Source organism: Pleurodeles waltl, chromosome 6 (genome assembly GCF_031143425.1).
Source record: "Pleurodeles waltl isolate 20211129_DDA chromosome 6, aPleWal1.hap1.20221129, whole genome shotgun sequence".
NCBI classification, from domain to species: domain Eukaryota; kingdom Metazoa; phylum Chordata; class Amphibia; order Caudata; family Salamandridae; genus Pleurodeles; species Pleurodeles waltl.
Window position 1 is genome coordinate 43,526,509 of NC_090445.1, and position 18,722 is coordinate 43,545,230.

Here is an 18,722-nt window from a genome sequence, read left to right on the forward strand (position 1 = left end):
CACCAATTATACAACCCTTAGTAATCATGTACCTTGTTGCACACTAACCAACCACCTAGCCTCTTTGCTGAGAAGTCCACAAATTCTACCCAGGACTGACTCTGGGATTTATGAGTTCCTCTGAATTGTATGCGATATTCCTCAGTGGTAAATCCAAAGCCCTCAATCAGGATACCCTTCATGAGGTCATAGGATTTAGCATCTGTTTCACTGTCAGGAGCCTATCCCTGCACTTGCCTGAGAACCATTTGCATAGAAGAGTTTCCCAGTGTTTTTGTTGTTTTCCCTCCCCATGCAGGCTCTCTCAAAGGTAATGAACCACTTCAGGATATCATCTCCTTCTTGGTGGGGGGGGGGGGGGGAGGACTCATATTGGGAGTTTTTAGGTTGAAAGGCCTTCCTTACTCCCTACTTATTGATATGCTGCCACCAGAGATGGGTGCTAAGACCAACTCTTTTCTGTTCATTTCTATATCTAACAATTGAGCCTCTAAGGCCAACCTTTGGGATCATTTGTCTAGAGCCACATCCTCCTCTGAGACGGCTCTTGGACTTCGGGCAGAGGAGCTACGTTCTCCCCCATTGTCCACAGCATCCTCTTCTGCCCTAGAGATTTCATTGTTTACTCCATCTGTGGGGTGATCGTTCTCATGCTGGGCCACCAGAAGCCTGAGCCTATCTATGGTGGGACTTTTCCGAGTACGAACCTGGTACAGCTGGCAGAGTCATAGCTGTATGCCTGGTAAGGGGCCACGTTGAGCTCCTGGCTCTGGCTCTCTGCATCAGACGTTTACTTTACTAAAGTTGGGACCTTTTTAAAAATTTGGAACCCCTTTTTGAATAGACATTTGTTGTATCCCCAATAGCAATAAAGCAAGACACACACTCAAAAGAATAACTCAAGACCAATTTACAAAAAATACTTCAGATTTTTATAAACTTTTTAAGTCCGGGATCATCAAAATCAGCTAAGTACTTTTTAAATCATGAATTTTCAAAGTTTAAAAAAATGTTGCAGTTGTGTTTTATTTATGCACCATAGGAATCAATAGAGGAATACTTTTAAAATGTATAGACAATTCAGGCAATGTGTTTACCAATGTCTCCTTTTGCAGGTATGTCAAGGTTGTCGGTGGGCCCTGTGGACCAGCTGAAGAAGTTCGGATGGCTCCCGGTTTCGGCGGGAGCAGCTGCAGAAAGTCATTGGAGCTGGTGCAAGGCCACTGCAGGGCACCACTTAGAAAAACACTGCACAGGTGGATTTCAAGCTGAGTCCAGTGGGTCCCCTTGGAGTGTCGAGGTCGCAAGGAGTGGGGACCCTTAGGATAAAGCTGGTTCTTCGGTGCAGGGCACAGGGCAGCCGGGTGCAGAGCAAATCGGTGAGCCAGGAGCTGTGTGCAAAGGTGCCCTTGGAAGAAGGAGGTAGGTCGCATTGAGGGTTGCTTGCAGGTCAGCAGGGACACTGGTGGGAGGTCCTGGTGTTTTCTGAAGTTGCTCGAATGGGGCTTCCTCCTGGTCCCTTTTCAGTCCAGAGTGGACTGTCCTTCTGGGTGTCCAAAGTTAGGTGACCAGTACCTGGGGCAATGGCATGGTTCAGCCATTGGAAGGTGCAGTGCCACCAAACTTGGCACACTGGCAGGGTGTGTCGCCTGGGTCCATTAGGCAAAGTTGGGTCTGGCTGCAGCACCCAGTTCCTTGGCCAGCAGCTGGTAAGTGAACTGGACTTCAAGGGTCTTGAGGTTGTTGTTGCAGTAGAGTGATGCCTTCAGTCTGGAGGGAGATCTTCAGCGATTTTTAGAAGGGTGGAAGTTCTCTGGGGACTTTTAGAGTCTGTCCAGTGTTTGAGCAATCCCTCAGCAGCGATTGCCGAAGACTGAGTGCAGCAGGCAGGGTTTGGCGCCTTTACTTTGTGCAGCAGGACTTCAGTTCTCGAGCCTTGGGTCTTCTTTGTTGCTGGCTTTTTTTTGTCCTTGGAATCGGATTCTCTGGTCTAGGAATGCCCACTAAATACCTAGAGAGTACCTAGTAGGGACCAATGGGTCATCTACCTTAGGGTGACTACACCAACTAAGTGACCACTTCCTGTGGGGAGAGGTCACTTCCCTACACCTGAAAGGCCATTTTGGTTCCATGCAAGATGGAGGAAAATGAAATGAAGGGGTCACCTCATATGCAACACCTTAGGGGTGGTGCAAGCTGGGGCTGACCACTCCTCCTGTCCTTTGTGTGTTTTCCCGCCGTTTCTCCTGCCAAAAGTGGGGGTTTGCAATGGAGGCAGCCATCTGCTGCTAGCAGCAGGCTTGGGGGTCAAGTTTCAAGGACAGCAAGTCCTTTGAAGCTCTCTAGCAGTGAAGGCACTTCTGACCAGGAAGGGCTTTGTTCTGGGACCCTGAGAGCAAGATCTCTCACCCCAGGGTTCCAGAATCTTGTCTGGTAGTGGCAGACTGGTTGGGACCGGCCTGCAACCATTCCAGGGTTCGTTAGCTTTTGCAGGGGGTACCTCCAAGGTGGCCCCTAGGTACCTTTTGCAATATACTGGTACCAGTTTTGATTTATCATTCTGAGTTGTTTGACAACAAACAACCCAGGGTTCAGAGTAGCCATCATGTAGCTGTGTAACTCATACTGACCAGTGTCCAGCACATGCATTTAAAATGGCTGCCCTGTTCATTTACTATGCCCCAGGTTTGGCAAGGACACCGTAGGGGCATATTGCTCATGCATTTATGCCCACACATAGTGCACCCTGCTTTAGGGACAGTTCAGCTTGGAGGTAGTGGCATTGGGACCCATGAGTCTGTAGAACTGAGAGAGGGCAACTTGAAGTCAATGAATGTTGGGCCCAGGAGCCTGTAGTACTGGGAGGAGTCAGTCTGAAGCCAGTGAATGTGAGACCCATGAGTATGTAAAATAGGGAGAGCTTAGCATAGAGTCTATGAGAGTGGAGCCCACAGTACTGGTAGAGCTCAGCTTGTAGTCAGTGACTTTGGACACATGAGTTTATAGTGCTGGAATATCATAGCTTGGAGTCAGTGACTTTGGGCGCATGCGGTTATACTACTGGTAGAGTGCACCTTGGAGTCACTGTTGTGGGGATCCATGAGTTTCTAGTACTGGAAGAGCACAGCCTAGAGTGAGTGCGAGAACCTGGAGTCTGTGGTACTGAAACAGCTCATCTTGAGTGAGTGAAGAACTATGAGTCTGTAGTACTGGGAGAGCTCAGCCTGGAGTTACTGAGCGTGGATCCCATTATTCTATAGTGGTGAGAAAGAGCTGCTTGGAGTCTTTGAGTGTGGTGCTCATGAGTCTGTAGTACTGGGAGGGCTCAGCCTAAAGTCAGTGAGTCTGGGACCCATGAGTGTGTTATTATGGGAGAGGTTCGCATAGAGTCAATAAAAGTGGAGCCCATGGGTCTTTAGTACTAGGAGAGCTTAGCTTGGAGTCAGTGACTTTGGGCACATGAGTCTGTAGCACTATGAGAGCACAGCTTGGAGTCAATGATTTGGGGCACATGAGTTTGTAGTTCTGGGTAGCACAACTTGAGTCAGTGCGTGTAAGAACCATTAGTCTGTTGGACTTCGAGAGCCTAGTAGTACTGGGAGAGTGGAGTTTGGAGTCAGTGGTGTGGGGACCCAGAGTCTGTAGTATTGGGAGATCACAGTTTTTAGTCAGTGGTGTGGGGACCCATGAGTCTGTAGTACAGAGGAACTTGCAGTCAGTGAATGTGGAGCCCATGAGACTGTAGTAGTGGGAGCGCATTTTGGAACCAGTGAGTGGGTAGACCATGAGTCTGTAGTACTGGGAGAGGGCAGCTTGGAACTAGTGAGTGTGAAGAACATGATTCGGTAGTACTGAGAGGACGTAGCTTGGAGCCAGTGAGTCTGGGACCCATCAGTTTGTTTTACAGAGAGAGCTTCCAGGTACATTCTGAAGTCTGTTTGCATGTTTGATTTACACAGTACAATTCCCAAATTGCCATGACTAGAGGCGCAGCCCACGTCATATGTTGTCTTCTACTTACCGAGAGAGACCCAGGGTTGACCATCCACTATTGTGTGCCTTTTTTGCAGGTGATGGTGACAATACTTCACGCAAAATTGCCGATTATTTTTTACATCCATGCTTCGATGTCACTAGGCTGAAAGCAGATAATCTTGAGGATTATGACTATGATATTGCACTGGTGAAGCTGAACTACCCATACACTTTCACAGAAACAATCCGGTAAGTGGTCCATTTGCAGCCTCTGTGCCCCAAACATAGAAATATCCCTCCCTGTCAACTTTTCAATACAAAAATGAAGGTGATATTTGGGCAGTGCTGAGAACAACCTTTGCTGGGTTGTGGAGAAACTAGGGTGCTGATTTCATGATGGAAATGTTGGTAGCATGAGACCATTTAATACACAATCAAAAAATAATATTGAACTTGTTATACTTTACAATCACTTTATAAGATCATCTCCAGGGATTCTGATGTAAATTTTGAGCCAATATTATTAGTCAAAACAGATAAAGCTTGCTTGACATATTTACCACAGCTGTTTAAGGATATGCCTCTTTCTGCATCATCACCTCCAAGTTTTTGGACTGATGCTGTTGGTTTTTCGAATCTGAAAGTGCATTGAGTTCTGCCAAATAGGCGTCAGTGCCAGTGATTTCACCCTTAAAGGTATAGGTCTGATTGGTTTACCCATAATTAGCACAAGTTAACATATAAGTCTGTAGTCTATCGTACCAGGGGTCACCAGGACTTGTAAGTTAAGGTGTCTGTTGTGGACTACAGCACTTATTGTGCCACCACGAGTGAGACAAAGCAAAGTACAACTCCCATCCCGCCATTGCTGGCTGGCAGAGAAACTTCACACATCTAGCTCTACTTTGCCACCTAAAGTAATGGCAAAGCCTAAACCTTTTCTTTAAATATTTATGTAACCCCAAAGGCAGGCCTACTGAGCCTTAAAGGCAGGGTGCAGTATATTAAGCGTTGTCCATGAGTTTCCTTAACTTTAAATGTCATGACAGTAAAAACCCAACATTATCGTTTTTTCTAGAGAAAGGCTGGTAGCCCCGTTGGTGATTACAGTTACATGCTGACAACCCAGAAGTGCTAACGTTTGAACAGGACAACAATTTTGATACTTAAAGATATCAAAATGATAGTTGAATTAATCCGACTTGATGATCAAGTTGAATTTATTATAGCATTTGCACAAATGGAAATTTTAGTAAGTGGTAAGTAGCCCGACCTTTTCCAGTGACTGTTTACAGTTGCTGGCCACAAGGCAGCCTTCTGCCTGCCTTGGGGAGGTGTGACTGACTCTCGGGAAGGAACACAAAGGGCTTGCCATTAGAAGAGGTGTGACCTCTCACTGCCAGGTAGGCCAAACTGGATGTGAGCCTAGAAGGCGAGCATCAAAGAAAAAGCCTCCTTTAAAGGGCAAATGGTGGACACATACAAGAGAGGTTGCTCCTTTGTTCTTGGCGTAAGGGGACAGAGAGGGGAAACCAGTTGCCAAATATTTGTTCCATCAGCCTGTAGCCCCCAGGTAGCCACACCTCTTGGGTGGGCTAGGGAAATCCACTCACCAGGAGAAGAGTTCTGCAATCATGGAGGTGGACAGAATAGTGCATTCTGAACTAGCTAGATGCCACTCTTCACAGGAAGTCATCACAAGGCGGGAGTGGACCTGGTAGCCCATTGGCTAGTAGTCACTATAATCAAGAGCAGAAACTGGGCATAAAAGTGGCACCTCCTGGCACCCAGACCTCAGATCACGTCTGTACTGCAGAGTGTTCTCTGGACCCAGGAAAGAGAGGCTGCACCATGACTGGATTGTACCTGCTGCTTCTTGGACTGTGCCTTTGGTGCCTTGCTCGAGGAAGAGACATTCCTGAGCCTCAGACTGAACAAGTGACTCCAAGAGTCAGTTGGCTGACTTCCTGGTATAGCTACAGCACCACAAAAGCTGAGGTAGCCTGCCTAAGTGAGTTGGTAGCTAAGAAAGACAGTCTTTTGAAGTGCATGCAGCATGGGACACTGAGCGGCGACCCTCCAACGTTGCACCGGAGTCTGCTGGACCCAGGAGAGTTGTTGGAGTTTAGTTTGGTCACCCAAGACGGAAGATATCACCAGTTTGAGTGAAGAGCTGGTTTCTCAGTAACCGGAGACCAGTGGCAGTTGTTTTTGGGCTGGACTTCAACCGGATTTCTAGGGACATCAAGCCCTGTGGCCAAAGTCACCCCACTCTGACTATGAATTGAGTAGTAGCCCCAGGAAGACCCCATTACCGGATCAGCATACTCATCATCCTTCAGCATCCTCAGCATTCTATATCCCTTGCATCAGGAACACTCGATTAAAGTCTATGGCGGTTTGCCCATAGAACATGGAACTGTACTGGAGACTGCTTTTCCTATGAGGTAATTGTCCAAGCAAGCCTCTTTGGCCCATGTGACTCCCTGCTGTAATTGGTTGCCCAGGGCAGACTGGGGTGGTAGTTTACAACTTTATAAAAGTTTTGCAAACTTTGCAAAGTTTGACCATGAGCCTGGTCCATTACAATGATGTATTGTATTGAATGAGCAGGTAGTGAATTATTGTTCTTTAAAAAAGTCACATCTCTGGAACACTGTAGTGGATTTTTGTTGTTGAGGTCTCTATTTGCAGACAAGAACAGTTATTCAGCTGTTTTGTACTTCCTAATGCTTTACACCTGCTCCTTTGATAAAGCCAGACTGCTCAGAGCCACAGCTACTACCCAGGGTTGAGCTAAGGATTTTCAAAAGAATCTGACTGGTCTCACTGCCACATCACAAAGTACACCACTTTTCTCACATCTCCGTAAATGGCACTGCCAGAGAGGACTCTGCAGGTTGTGAGAGATCGACTCATTTTGCAGGTGTCCATCAATATCCCTGAATGCAGGTGACCTTACAGGTATTTATATCAAACCATGAAAAAACTGCATTGCATTCCTGGAGATATTAGTACTGGTGTGTTTCTCCTATGCCATGGGACAATGTGGGAAGCTCAAACAATTACCTGCAATAACACAATATTCAGTAAGCATGATATTGGTTTTAAGAACAGATTTATATGGAAAACCTTGTTTACCTGTAAGCCTACCCCTAAAAAAAATTTAAAAACCTTCTTGTTCAAAACGTAACCAAACTGAAACGAGCCATTGTGAGGCCTTTTTTTATGGCAGTGGTTACTGACTCCAGAAATGTTGTCATATAGGAGTTAATAGTGAAAAATCAGCACTTGAACTGACAATGTTGAAGGAGTTGATATGACTGTCCTGATACATGCCACACAACCAAGAACAATATCCACAAACAATACTACCCAGTAACCTCTCACTGCTTTTTTCTTTTTTGCATTTCATTTGCACATAAAATTACCATTTAGCTCTGATTATAATTTGCTTGAATTACTTTTTTAGGGACCATTGTTCACACCCTAACCAAAGTTTGAACTCTGGGCAATAAATGGGCTCCAGCTAGGGGTAGAAAGGGAGCCTGCCAGAGGCACTTGTGAAGAAGGAGACACTAAAGACAAGTGATAATTGAGTCATAGGAAGTAATGGGTAAGCAGAAAAACTTACAATTAAGAGCAATAATGTCAAAAACGAAGTTTAGCACAAACATTTACATAGAAGCAGAAGCTAGAAGTTCTTTAAACAATGCCAGCTCGCAGACATGCAGCTGCCCCGCTTAAGCAGGCAGCAGGGTTGAACAATGATTACAGATACATGGAATAAGAAGTTTAAACACCAGCATACAAAAGTAACTAATGTATCAGATGCTGTAATACAAGACATATGTCACAACATATTACAGCTCTCCACCAACATACACTGTCAACAGTATCAAGCATGTCTTTATCCACAAAATATCTTCCATCAAAGCATACACTTTCTGGTATCTAAAACAATATGATTAAATGATATATTCTTCTAAACTTGTTCAAAACCACAAACGCTTATGAAACCAATAAATAGATCAATTATTGATGAGTGTGCTCATACACTTACTGATACAGAATATGTCATAGCCAACAAAAACAACTCCACCATAATAACTGATTAGTCATAGCATATGATTCCACAATAAAAAAAGTTTCCACAAAGTCCAGCTGTATTTGGTCTCACTCAGGATACTTCACCATGCAAACACACATTTAACGACTCATAAAGATACTCACTCCTTGTTCCACATCTCATTTCCATCTTTCTCTATTTATGACAGAGGTAGGAGTTAAGGTTCGGTTAGTAGGGTGCCACTGTGAGATTAGGTGAAAGTAATACCTTAACATTTGAATTATTGCTGTGAGAGCAGTGGATTATTAGTTGGGGTGGTTGTGAGACATCACCAAGTAATAATGTCACTAATCTATATCAAATCCAGTTAGGTTTCTTTAAATCAAACCATAGCTTAGTCCTGGGTAGCTGTGGCACAGAGCAGTCAAAGCAGTCAGGCTTAATTAAAATGAAAACAAGTGTTAAGAATTTGTCAGTACAAAAACAGTCCATAAATAAGAAACATTACACAATAAAATTCCCCCTCCAATTAACAAAAATAGTATACAGTTTTATCTTGACATAGACACCAAAACAACAAAAACCTAAAAAAGGGAACCAAAATTATAATTTTTGCAAGGGTTTCGTAGATCACTACTGTTCACTCCATAAAGTTTAGAAAAGAGTCAAAAAGTTAGTAAATCACTGCATTTCACTCCTAGCAGACGTCTCTGCGTCTGGAAAGCAAGAGTCTGGGGCAAAGGGTGGTGCCAGTCAAGGTTTTATCTTTGCACTTAGAATCGTTTCTGGTTTGTTTTCTTGTTGACCGTGAGATCAGCAGGTCTCTTGTAGCTTGAGTCTGGCTTGGGGTTCAGTGTCGGCAGACGGGTGAAATGTCCAATGAAAGCCTTGGTTCTATGTAGCGAAAGACTATTCCCAAAACTGGCAAGTAGTGATAGTCTATAAACCTCAGACTCTGTGCTTCGAAAACCATTATCTTTGGATTAAATTTGGCAAGTTGCAGTTCTGGGTGAGAAAACGTCCACTCTAGCACAAGCCAAAAGTCCAGGACCTGGGATGCACCTTTTACAGACTCGGACTAGATCTCAAGAGCTACATCGGGGCAGTGCAGGGTAAATCCTTTGTGAACTACTCGTATGGAGCACTTTGCAGGTGCAGGCTTGTTTACCTTTTGTGTACCTGAAGCTTAAAATGAGACTAGACAACTAGCTATTGAAGTACATCCACTGGTCTTCGGCTTAAGTGGGAGCAGGTCCAGCCCTTGCGGTCTTACGCCACATGTTCAAGAGCAGAAGAAGCCCTTCTCTTTCTGAAGTCCTGTTTTGGCTAATTGGGTAGCTTTGTTTGGTGGCAAAACTGGACATTGCTAAGTGTTTGCTGCTATCAAGGGTCCCACGACTGAAGGAATGGCTGGAGGTATAGACGGACAATGATGGAGAGAGTTGTGTAACAGGCACATAGCTGCCCCCACTTGCACAAACTAGGGATGTGAATTGGATGTTAGTTGCACTCGGACACTCCCACAATGGGGGGTGAGTACATAAGGACATTGTCATGCAGTTATGATGCTGCATACAAATTATACATACTGTGTAGCTGATGGTTTGTTGGTTAATGATAAAATCAATAAAGAAACATATTGAAAAAAAGAAAAAAGTTAGTCAACTGTTGGACCTCCACAGCATCGAAGACTATTTTTGTTAAGGGTTTGTGATTCACTGAAAATAGTCAAATTCATCACAGGTACTTACCTTTAGTCCGGACGTGATCTGGTGCTCGAGAATGACGTTATTTGGGTTCTAATCACCTGCTATGATCCACTTCATAGTCCAAGGACTTAGTTTATTAATATCCATAGCGCCATTAGTTGTGATCACTCTACTTATTGTTTTGACATCGGTAAATTGAGGACCAATGAGATGGTTAGTAGTAGAACCTATAAACAGGAAGTTGCTGCCCACAGTCAGTTGTTAATCACATTGCCTCTTGCCGAGTAGCCACTGATGACTCACTATGCAGTGTTTCACTAACCAAACTCCTACTTGCACAAATCCCATGCATAAGTTACCAGATCCAGCAGGTGAGCCTTCTCCTACATCACTCCTAAAGCGTGGAATGACCTGTCGCAGCACATAAGAGCCACCTCCTCACTTCCTGAATTCCATGACAAGCTAAAGACTTGGCTTTTTGAGTAATGCCAGTCGGCTCTGGGTGTCAGTGCCAGGATACCCTCCTGTGTGATAGTGCGCTCTACAAATCTGCAAAACTTAACAGATGATTGTAAACCAATTTGGACGCATACGCAATTTGATTCTGCTTGTACAAAATATTGCACTGCTTAGCTCATACATCTTCAATTTAAATCTAAAAACTGAAGATGCACATGCATTGTTTCAAAGTTTAGATTGTTTCAGGCAGCTATATTGATACTTCATGTGATGGACCTAAAGTATTTTTTTCATTTATTAAATTGTTATCCAATTAACCAACATTTTGTTTTAAGTATGTGAGCCCCCAAGCATACATTAAACTGCTTATTGTTATAAGACATAACTGGGTTGGGCTGTTGGTGACTTGGAGGAGAGGAATAATAAAATAACACCGTGCCTCTTTTCTTTTAGACCGATATGTATCCCGTGCACACATTCCACCAACAGGGCACTGAAGATGCCTCCTGCGAAGACGAGTTGCAAAGAGCACAGTGAGTTGACTTCTCGTTGACATGCAGGAAGATGCAGTAGTTATAGGGAAGGAGAGGCAACAGCTGTGCGTTGAGAACTTTGGTTATCAAATCTTTGATCACAGTGGGCACTAGCTTTCTGGACAAGTATTAGGTTACTCGTGTCGATATTGAAGGGTCTTACACTGGATTCCATGTAACATAATAACCAAATTCAAAGTATCCTATCCTAGGCAAAGAACTACTTCAGCCCCACATTCTAAGTCAACCTATTCACTTCTCTGTTGTTTTCTGGAGAAGACATCTCATGTGGTCCCCTGTCAGTTTCAGACAATAAACCAATCCTTTTTTCAGCTTACACTACTTTCCATTTTATTAAGGGTCCATATATTTTCATCTGGAGATGTAATCACTTTAAGATTAATCACGGGTGCTTAATATTGGAATGAGTGATCTTGCTAACCTATGTTTTGCATCTTTTTGTGATTAATTAGGGATTTTGTTATTTTTCAATAGCTTTTACATTATAAAACAAAGAGTATTACTGCATTTAATAAGCCTCTTAACACAAGCCAATGGCAGAAACAAATCTGAACTTCTACAATGCGGTGCAATTTATTTTCCTTCAAACAAAAAACATACATCTCAGGAAATGTCCACTAAAATTTAGATGAAAGGATGGGGAGGCAAGTATAGACGTCAGCAAGGATAGTGCAGATAATGTATAAGTTAGGCAAGCATTTGCAAGTACTCAACTCATCATTAGCCCTTATATCCTGATAGGCCTTCCCTCCTTTACCTCTAAAAATATATCCCAATATTCAAAATCCTCAGCCTAAGAAAGCAAGCGCCATCTACCCTCATAGGAAACCTACAATCACACCAGATGCCACTGTGATGTTTCAGATTGCAGAGAGTTCTTCGGCATATGCTGCAGTAGCTGTTGTGTCGGCACAATAGATGCAGATAGTTCGCAATTCTAATTCTGTTGCATCATCCAGCGCAGCCATCTCCTTCTATTCCTTTCATCTGGGCATCCCCTCTCTCCTCTTTTCTTGGAAGCCTGTAGGCTTTGCTCACTGCTGTGTAGTTAGAGAGCTAGAAGTAAGACCTCTTTTAACAAACATCTCTGTGTCATTGTGAGAATGTCTCTGTATCACCAGTAGGTGTTTGTACCTTTTCTGGTGCCTTCAAGCATCTCCAACTGGGCTTTAAAGCACACTATAAAAATGAATGCATAATCATGGGTTTCCTGGAACCAGGAAATCTAAGATTTTCCTTTTTTTATTTTTTGTTTACAGTGGAAGCCTCCTCACTATATCACACCTTTTCTTAACCTACCTGTTCCTTTTTTATATGAAGCCTTATTTCACACTTTTCCTATCATTTAATCTAACCCAATATAAGTGCTCTAATGCTATTTTACCCTGGTCATTTTAGGTTTGACTGCTGCTTCAATCAACATCGTCAGGTTCTTGGCCCAAATGAACAAGTTATTTACCTTTCCTTCTGGGTGGTTGGCCTTATGACCTTCCCCCAAGCTCCAGATTGTATCTGGAATTTGTGTCAGTTGCCATAGCCAAACACTGGCACCCGGTAGAGCCCGCTGAAATTAAGTATGATTTAAATTATTTTCAAGTATGATTTCAATGATTTTCAAGTATGATAATCAATTATCAAAGTTAAGTAACTTGTTCTTCTAAGTGCTTAGTTAATCACTCCAGGAGAAGGGTCAAGGATACACCAGCACTAAACTAAAAAAGTTGGGCGAACCGAACGGCCCTACCAAAATGGGACAATCAGCTCCTGTCTACATCCAAACAGTAATGTCTCATGGAGATAACTAGGAGGCTTCTTCACTAATTTTCTGATTGGAATCCCTACCAACAATGCACAAGTTGATATTACCTCTCTTTCTTTTTTTCTCCTTTTTGTCCTCATTCACCTCAGGCTTGTACCCCAAAAGGTCTTGTTCTTGTTTTACGCCCTCATCTTGTAGGGATGCCACATCAGGGGGGGGTATTTTCCTTGCTCTTCAGTGTACCTCAGTTTTCCACTGAGTACTAAAGTGTAGAAACAAAGGTGGGTGTAGTGATAGGACAAACTTTACTTTATTGTCTACAACACCCAAAGCATCATACTATTTTTTCATAATGTTGCTCTCCACCCATCTCACTAGAGGCAGCCAAAACATATACCTTCTAACAATCAGGTCTGTAGCATCCATTATTAGATTACATGTAATCCAGCTAAACCGATCAACGTATATCAGTGAGAAACTGCTTATCCACTTCCTACAAATTTCCCTTCGAGCCAGAGGGATCAAATAGAATAGCTGTTTTGTTTCATCTTTACTCAACTTTGCCTGACCTTTCAAGGACCCAAAAATAATTAGGGAGCGATTTACCCTCATGTTTATGCTGAGGATGCTACTCAGAGCCTTACCCATGTTTCATTCAGAAGCTGTGGATCCTGGGGCATTCCACAGAGACATGAATATCATTTGCCTTCTCTAGCCCACATTTCCTACATTTTGCTACTCCTCCTTTTCCCATCTTCGATATTCTGTATGGCATCCAATATGCCCTGTGGGGGAAAAGAGATGGTTCCTCCTTAAACTAGCGTGTTTGACAGTACTGTATAGTAAGTTAATTGATACTTGCCATAGTTCCATCAACTGCATCTGTGGCACAGTTCCTCCAGCAGTGTGAACTCTTCATCCGCCATATCCATCAACAACCAGCAACCAATGCCATCTCAAAACTTACTTCCTCTTTAGAATTCGGTGAATTAAAGCTTCTTCCAGTTCGTTGGTGCCCCCTATCTCAACAGCTGAACTCAGAGACTAACCTTTTAGTTGTAAATTCTTAAGCTTTGATATATTCCCATTAGCCATCACATAAAGCTCATCCCATGGTAACATCTTGCTGTCCTGAATCAGTTGGCCCCATCTCTGGATACCTGCCCCTTTTATGGGAAGTCCTTGACACATCCTGGGGAGCTTGGAGAGTCCTGTATAGGGGCAAATTTACTGTGATATGTGAGTCTGGTAGCCTTCCTGATATGATACCAAAGTTCAGCCATTGCTTGCAGTACCCTAAGCCTCACCTTCTCGTAGTTCTTAGGGTCCCCAAATCTATATAGGAAGTCAGCCTCCCCACCCCTGATATCCTTTAGCATGGCCTTGTACAATGTGACTATCTCAGAACTGTCTAGGCTATTTAGCAGCATTCTCCCATTATTTAGTTGAAAAGCCCATGCATAGAACTTTATATCTGGAAGTGTCAACTCCCAACCCCCTTTATCTTTTCTTCTCCGAAGTTTCTTCCAGGCTATTCATGCTCCCTTTGAGTCCCAGATAAAACTATTCATCCTACATTGCAGTCTATATAACCACTACTTCTTAAAACTCAAAGGGATTGTATTAAATAGGAATGTAAATTTGGGCAATATACTCATCCTGACCAAGTTAGTTCTTGCAAACCGTAAGCCGTAAGTAAATAAGCCCAACCCTTCATCATTCTACACAACTCCGTCACAACTTTTATAAAGTTTACTTGCAGAGTTTCCTAATATCATGTGTGATCTTTAAGCCTAAGTATTTCATTTCATCCTTAATTGGTCCAATACCCCTTGGCATCTTCCAATCCATTATTTCCATCTTACTGTTATTAACAGCATACCCTGCCACCTGACCAAAGTCTAGGGTCAACCTCTCAATAATCGGTCTGCAGATATGACATATATACCATAATATCGTCTATATACAAGGAGAACTTTTTTCTCAGCCATTGTACATGAAAGGGGGATAGAGTTTTCCTTTCTAATTTTACATGGCAATGGTCAATATACAAGTTGAATAATAAGTACGATAGCGGGCATCCTTGCCTCACTCTCCTGAATATTTTGAAAGCCATGGTGAGATTACCATGTACCAGTACTCTGGCGGAGTAGTTTTGATGGATCAAATGTAGGGTCCTACAGAAATTCTCTCCCAAATTATAATTAGGGCTCCCGGTTTTATGGTGTGTAATTTTTCAACATTTCCGTCTGTATTTATCCGTATTTATTTTTTGCTAATTCTTTCTGTATTCATCCATTTTTATTTTGTATTTACTGTATAAATGAAGCTGCAATGGGTATTTTTCAACATTTACTTAACTGATAAATGTATAATTGCACTTACACGTCTAAAAGGTTTCAGCAGTGTACAGTACATTAGCATTATCTGAAAACACTTTCATTGCAGAATAGCATAAATAACTGTAGATCTGCCCTTAATTGAGCTTAATTGGGAAATAAGGAAATCTATTGTATTTTTTGTAATCTCCCCACCTCTCCTTCTGTACACCTACTGACCTGGCATTCATGATTGACAGGAGAGAAAACCGTCCAAACAAGGCATATTTTACATATTTTTCAGTATTTAAAAATGAATACAGACAGGAAAATAAACCTTTTTCTGTCTCTATTTATCTGTAAAAATCAGTAAAACCGGAAAACCGGGAGCCCTGATTATAATAATGAAGCATAGTTTGCAAATAGGTCCAATTTACTTTATCAAATGCTTTTGTAGCATCCAAGGTTACTACTGCCAACGGGACCTTATGCACAGTGACCAAATCTATAGAGTCTATGAGGCCATAGGCCAGCCCATGCAATGCTCTCCCAGTTAGAAAGCCCTTTTCATCGTCATGCAGGAGGTTCCTATTCACTCCATTCAACCTCTGAGGCAAGACTTTTGCGAAGATTTCAGAATCGCAGTTAAGGAGTGATATTGGTCACAACTATTAGGGCTTTTTCCGGCCATAAGAATTAAAGTGTCAGTAGCCTCTTTGTATGAGGTGGGCAAAGGTAACCCTTTCTCGAAGACCTCCCCGAATAACTTGGGGCCAGATGTAGCAAAGGATTTGCGCCTCGCAAACGGCGAAAATCGCCGTTTGCGAGGCGCAAATGCCTCTTTGCTATGCAGAAATGCATATTGCGAGTCGGGACCGACTCGCAATATGCATTTCAGAATCGCAAATAGGAAGGGGTGTTCCCTTCCTATTTGCGATTCTGAGTGGTATATGCGGTCGCAAATGGTGTCGCAGTTACCATCCACTTCAAGTGGATGGTAATCCACTCGCAAATTGGAAGGGGTCCCCATGGGACCCCTTCCACTTTGTGAATGGACCCACAAATATTTTTTCAGGGCAGGTAGTGGTCCAAGGGACCACTACCTGCCCTGAAAAAAAAACCGAAACTAAAGGTTTCGTTTTTTTTTTTAAGTGCAGCTCGTTTTCCTTTAAGGAAAACGGGCTACACTTAAATAAAAAAAAGCTGCTTTATTGAAAGCAGTCACGAACATGGAGGTCTGCTGACGACAGCAGGCCTCCATGTTTGCGAGTGCCTGGACTCGCTATGGGGCCGCAATTTGCGACCCACCTCATTAATATGAATGAGGTGGGTCTTTGCGACCCCATAGCGACTCGCAGAAGGTGTCTGAGACACCATTCGCCATAACATTTTGCGAGTTGCAGTTTGCGAGTCGCTAGTACTCGCAATTTGCAAGTCGCAAGGTGTTATTTTGCTACATCTGGCCCTTGGTCATTACAGGCAGTTTTATGTCACTGAGAGCCTTATATCATTCAAGTGGCAAACTATCAGGACCCGCTACCTCTCCTGTTTTGCCAGATTTAATTGCCTGTTTGATTTCACAGAGTTTACTATTGTTGTTCAGTTGAGTCTTATCACCCTCATTAAGTTTACCTAATTCCTCTTCAGCAACCCAATATTTAATCCTCTCCTCTGTAGCCGCTAAGTTTTCTGTGTATAAATCTTCAAAAACATTACAGAAAGCAGTTTCAATCTCATGCTGCTTCTTCGAATCTCCTCGGAATTACTGCACGTTGTCTTTGATTAGGGTTTGTGTTAGGTACAGTTTAGTTTTCCAAGCAATCAGCCTCCCTCAACTTTCCTCATATTCTCTATGAGCTATTCCTCTGGCTTCCCTCCTCTTCCAAACTGTTCCTCCAATACGGCATTCAACTTTTCTTTTGTGGCTTGTAGTGTCTCCTGCAGTGTTTCTGTTTCACTAGGGCCTAGCATCTGGAGAGACAGTTTTTCCTCCACCTTCCTTAATTCAAACTCTAGATTGTTAACCTCATTATTTTAGGCTTTTCTCTTAAAGAATTTTATGCTAGTAAGTTTCCCCTTCAAAAACGCTTTAATAGAGTCCCACGCTATACCAGCGAGGCCAAACTTAGATTGATTCGAAAAAAAAGTAATCTTCTCTGACCAGAGCGCGTTTACATCCTCCTTATTTAGCAACATTGTGCTGTCTAATGTTCTTCTTGTTAATTCAGTCCTGATAACAGGTTTAAACTCAAGTAGTACAGCCAAATGGTCTGTCAAATGTGTCCCTATGTGCTTAGTCTCCTGAATCTGCTCCCTTATGCCCTGATCTATTGGAAAATAGTCGGTCCTAGATTGGTAGTCATATTTCTTATTGTTGAAGGTATAACCTTGTCTTAGCCAGCCTTCTCCCACCATATGTCACAAAACCCCATTTGCCTCATCATATTTGTAATTAATGATAACATTTTCACGCATGGTCTGTTTTTTGACGACCTATCGAATAAATTATCTAGGGCTTCAGTAAAATCTCCTGCCAATATACCGGGGAGGAAATATCCAACATATTTGAGAGCATTTCCCTAAGGGACTCTATATCATCTACATTGGGGCCATAGTTTCCCACTAAGGTATAGTTTTCATAGAATACTGTCAGCTTAGAGATAACCGATCTTCCTGTTTTTTCTATTGGCGCTTTCTTTGATGGACACATTTGAATGTTTCTTTATCAGAATAGCCACCCCCTTAGTGCTGACATTCTGGTTATTACAAACCGCTTGCCCAACCCACTTTCTAGATTGAAACAGGTCCGTACACTCTCCCCTGGTCAGGTGGGTTTCCTGCATGATAATGATATGTGCAGGAGAGTCCCTCAAATACTGGAGCAATCTTTCTCACCTCACTTTTACTCACAGACCGTTTGTATTGCATGATAATATTTTATAGGGGCTACTATATTTTTGCCTTCCGTTCCCATATAAGATAAGGGTTAAACAAACATCTATGGGGCATGTCAAATACTGGGGCGCCTGAGGCACTTGAGGACATTTTTTTCCCCAAATGCTCCCCACCCTGTGCTCTTACCTCTATCCAACATTGTTTTATATTGTTTGCACACTATATCATTTATTAGTACCTTGCTATGTGAATTTTGTGTAGCGTATGTGTGTGTATGACTGTTTAAATGCCTGTAATCTAAGACTATTCTGTAGGAATAGTCTGGCTTTGCAACGGGGAATAATGGGTTATTCATTGCAGAGGCACAGGGCTCAATTACTCCCTGGTACTCGAGCTGATTGAGGATCTCCCTTACTGGAGCTTTTGCTTTGTGTTTAACAGGATATTGTGGCAGAGATTGGGGTGTAGACCTGATGGGTATTACATGACAAGGAGAGTCCTTGTCCCAACCTACATGATTGCGGTATATCACAGGTGCCTGCTCTAAAGCCTATTCGACAGCTTAGGCTTGTTTTTCCGCTTCTGGAACAAGATTAAAAAAAAAAGGCAAAATGACATCTTCCCCATGTGGGAGCTTACGGACATGCTCAGGTGGCTAGTCTCTCTCCGTCAATAGGATATCACAATTAAGTTCATCCTAGAATATCACACCAATGGTGCGTTCTATGTCTCCCTCAATTTGAATTTTTAAATCATTAACCCTATTGGGTGGGAGAACGCGGCTGTGTGCAGTCTCAATTGCTATAAAATCGCTAGTTGCTGTCGGATCCAGATGATCTTTCAGACTCTGGCGACATAACGTGACCTCTGCTGCGCTGTCTAACACTGTCACTACCCACTTCATGTTCTTCAGCAATATTTTCAAGTGTACTGGCATTTTTAACTGACAGTGCTGCCACATTTTCTTTTTAAACTGTGACTTTT

General features: G+C 42.8%; 1 protein-coding gene across 1 annotated transcript in view; it reads left to right on the top strand.

The window, feature by feature from the left end:
- LOC138299142 (complement C2-like) overlaps positions 1-18,722 on the top strand; it is a 479,732-nt gene that overhangs the window by 335,955 nt on the left and 125,055 nt on the right. The window contains exons 13-14 of the mRNA XM_069237201.1: positions 4,071-4,224; positions 10,666-10,745. Coding sequence (XP_069093302.1) covers positions 4,071-4,224; positions 10,666-10,745 — 234 coding nt within the window. The remainder of the gene's footprint in view (positions 1-4,070; positions 4,225-10,665; positions 10,746-18,722) is intronic.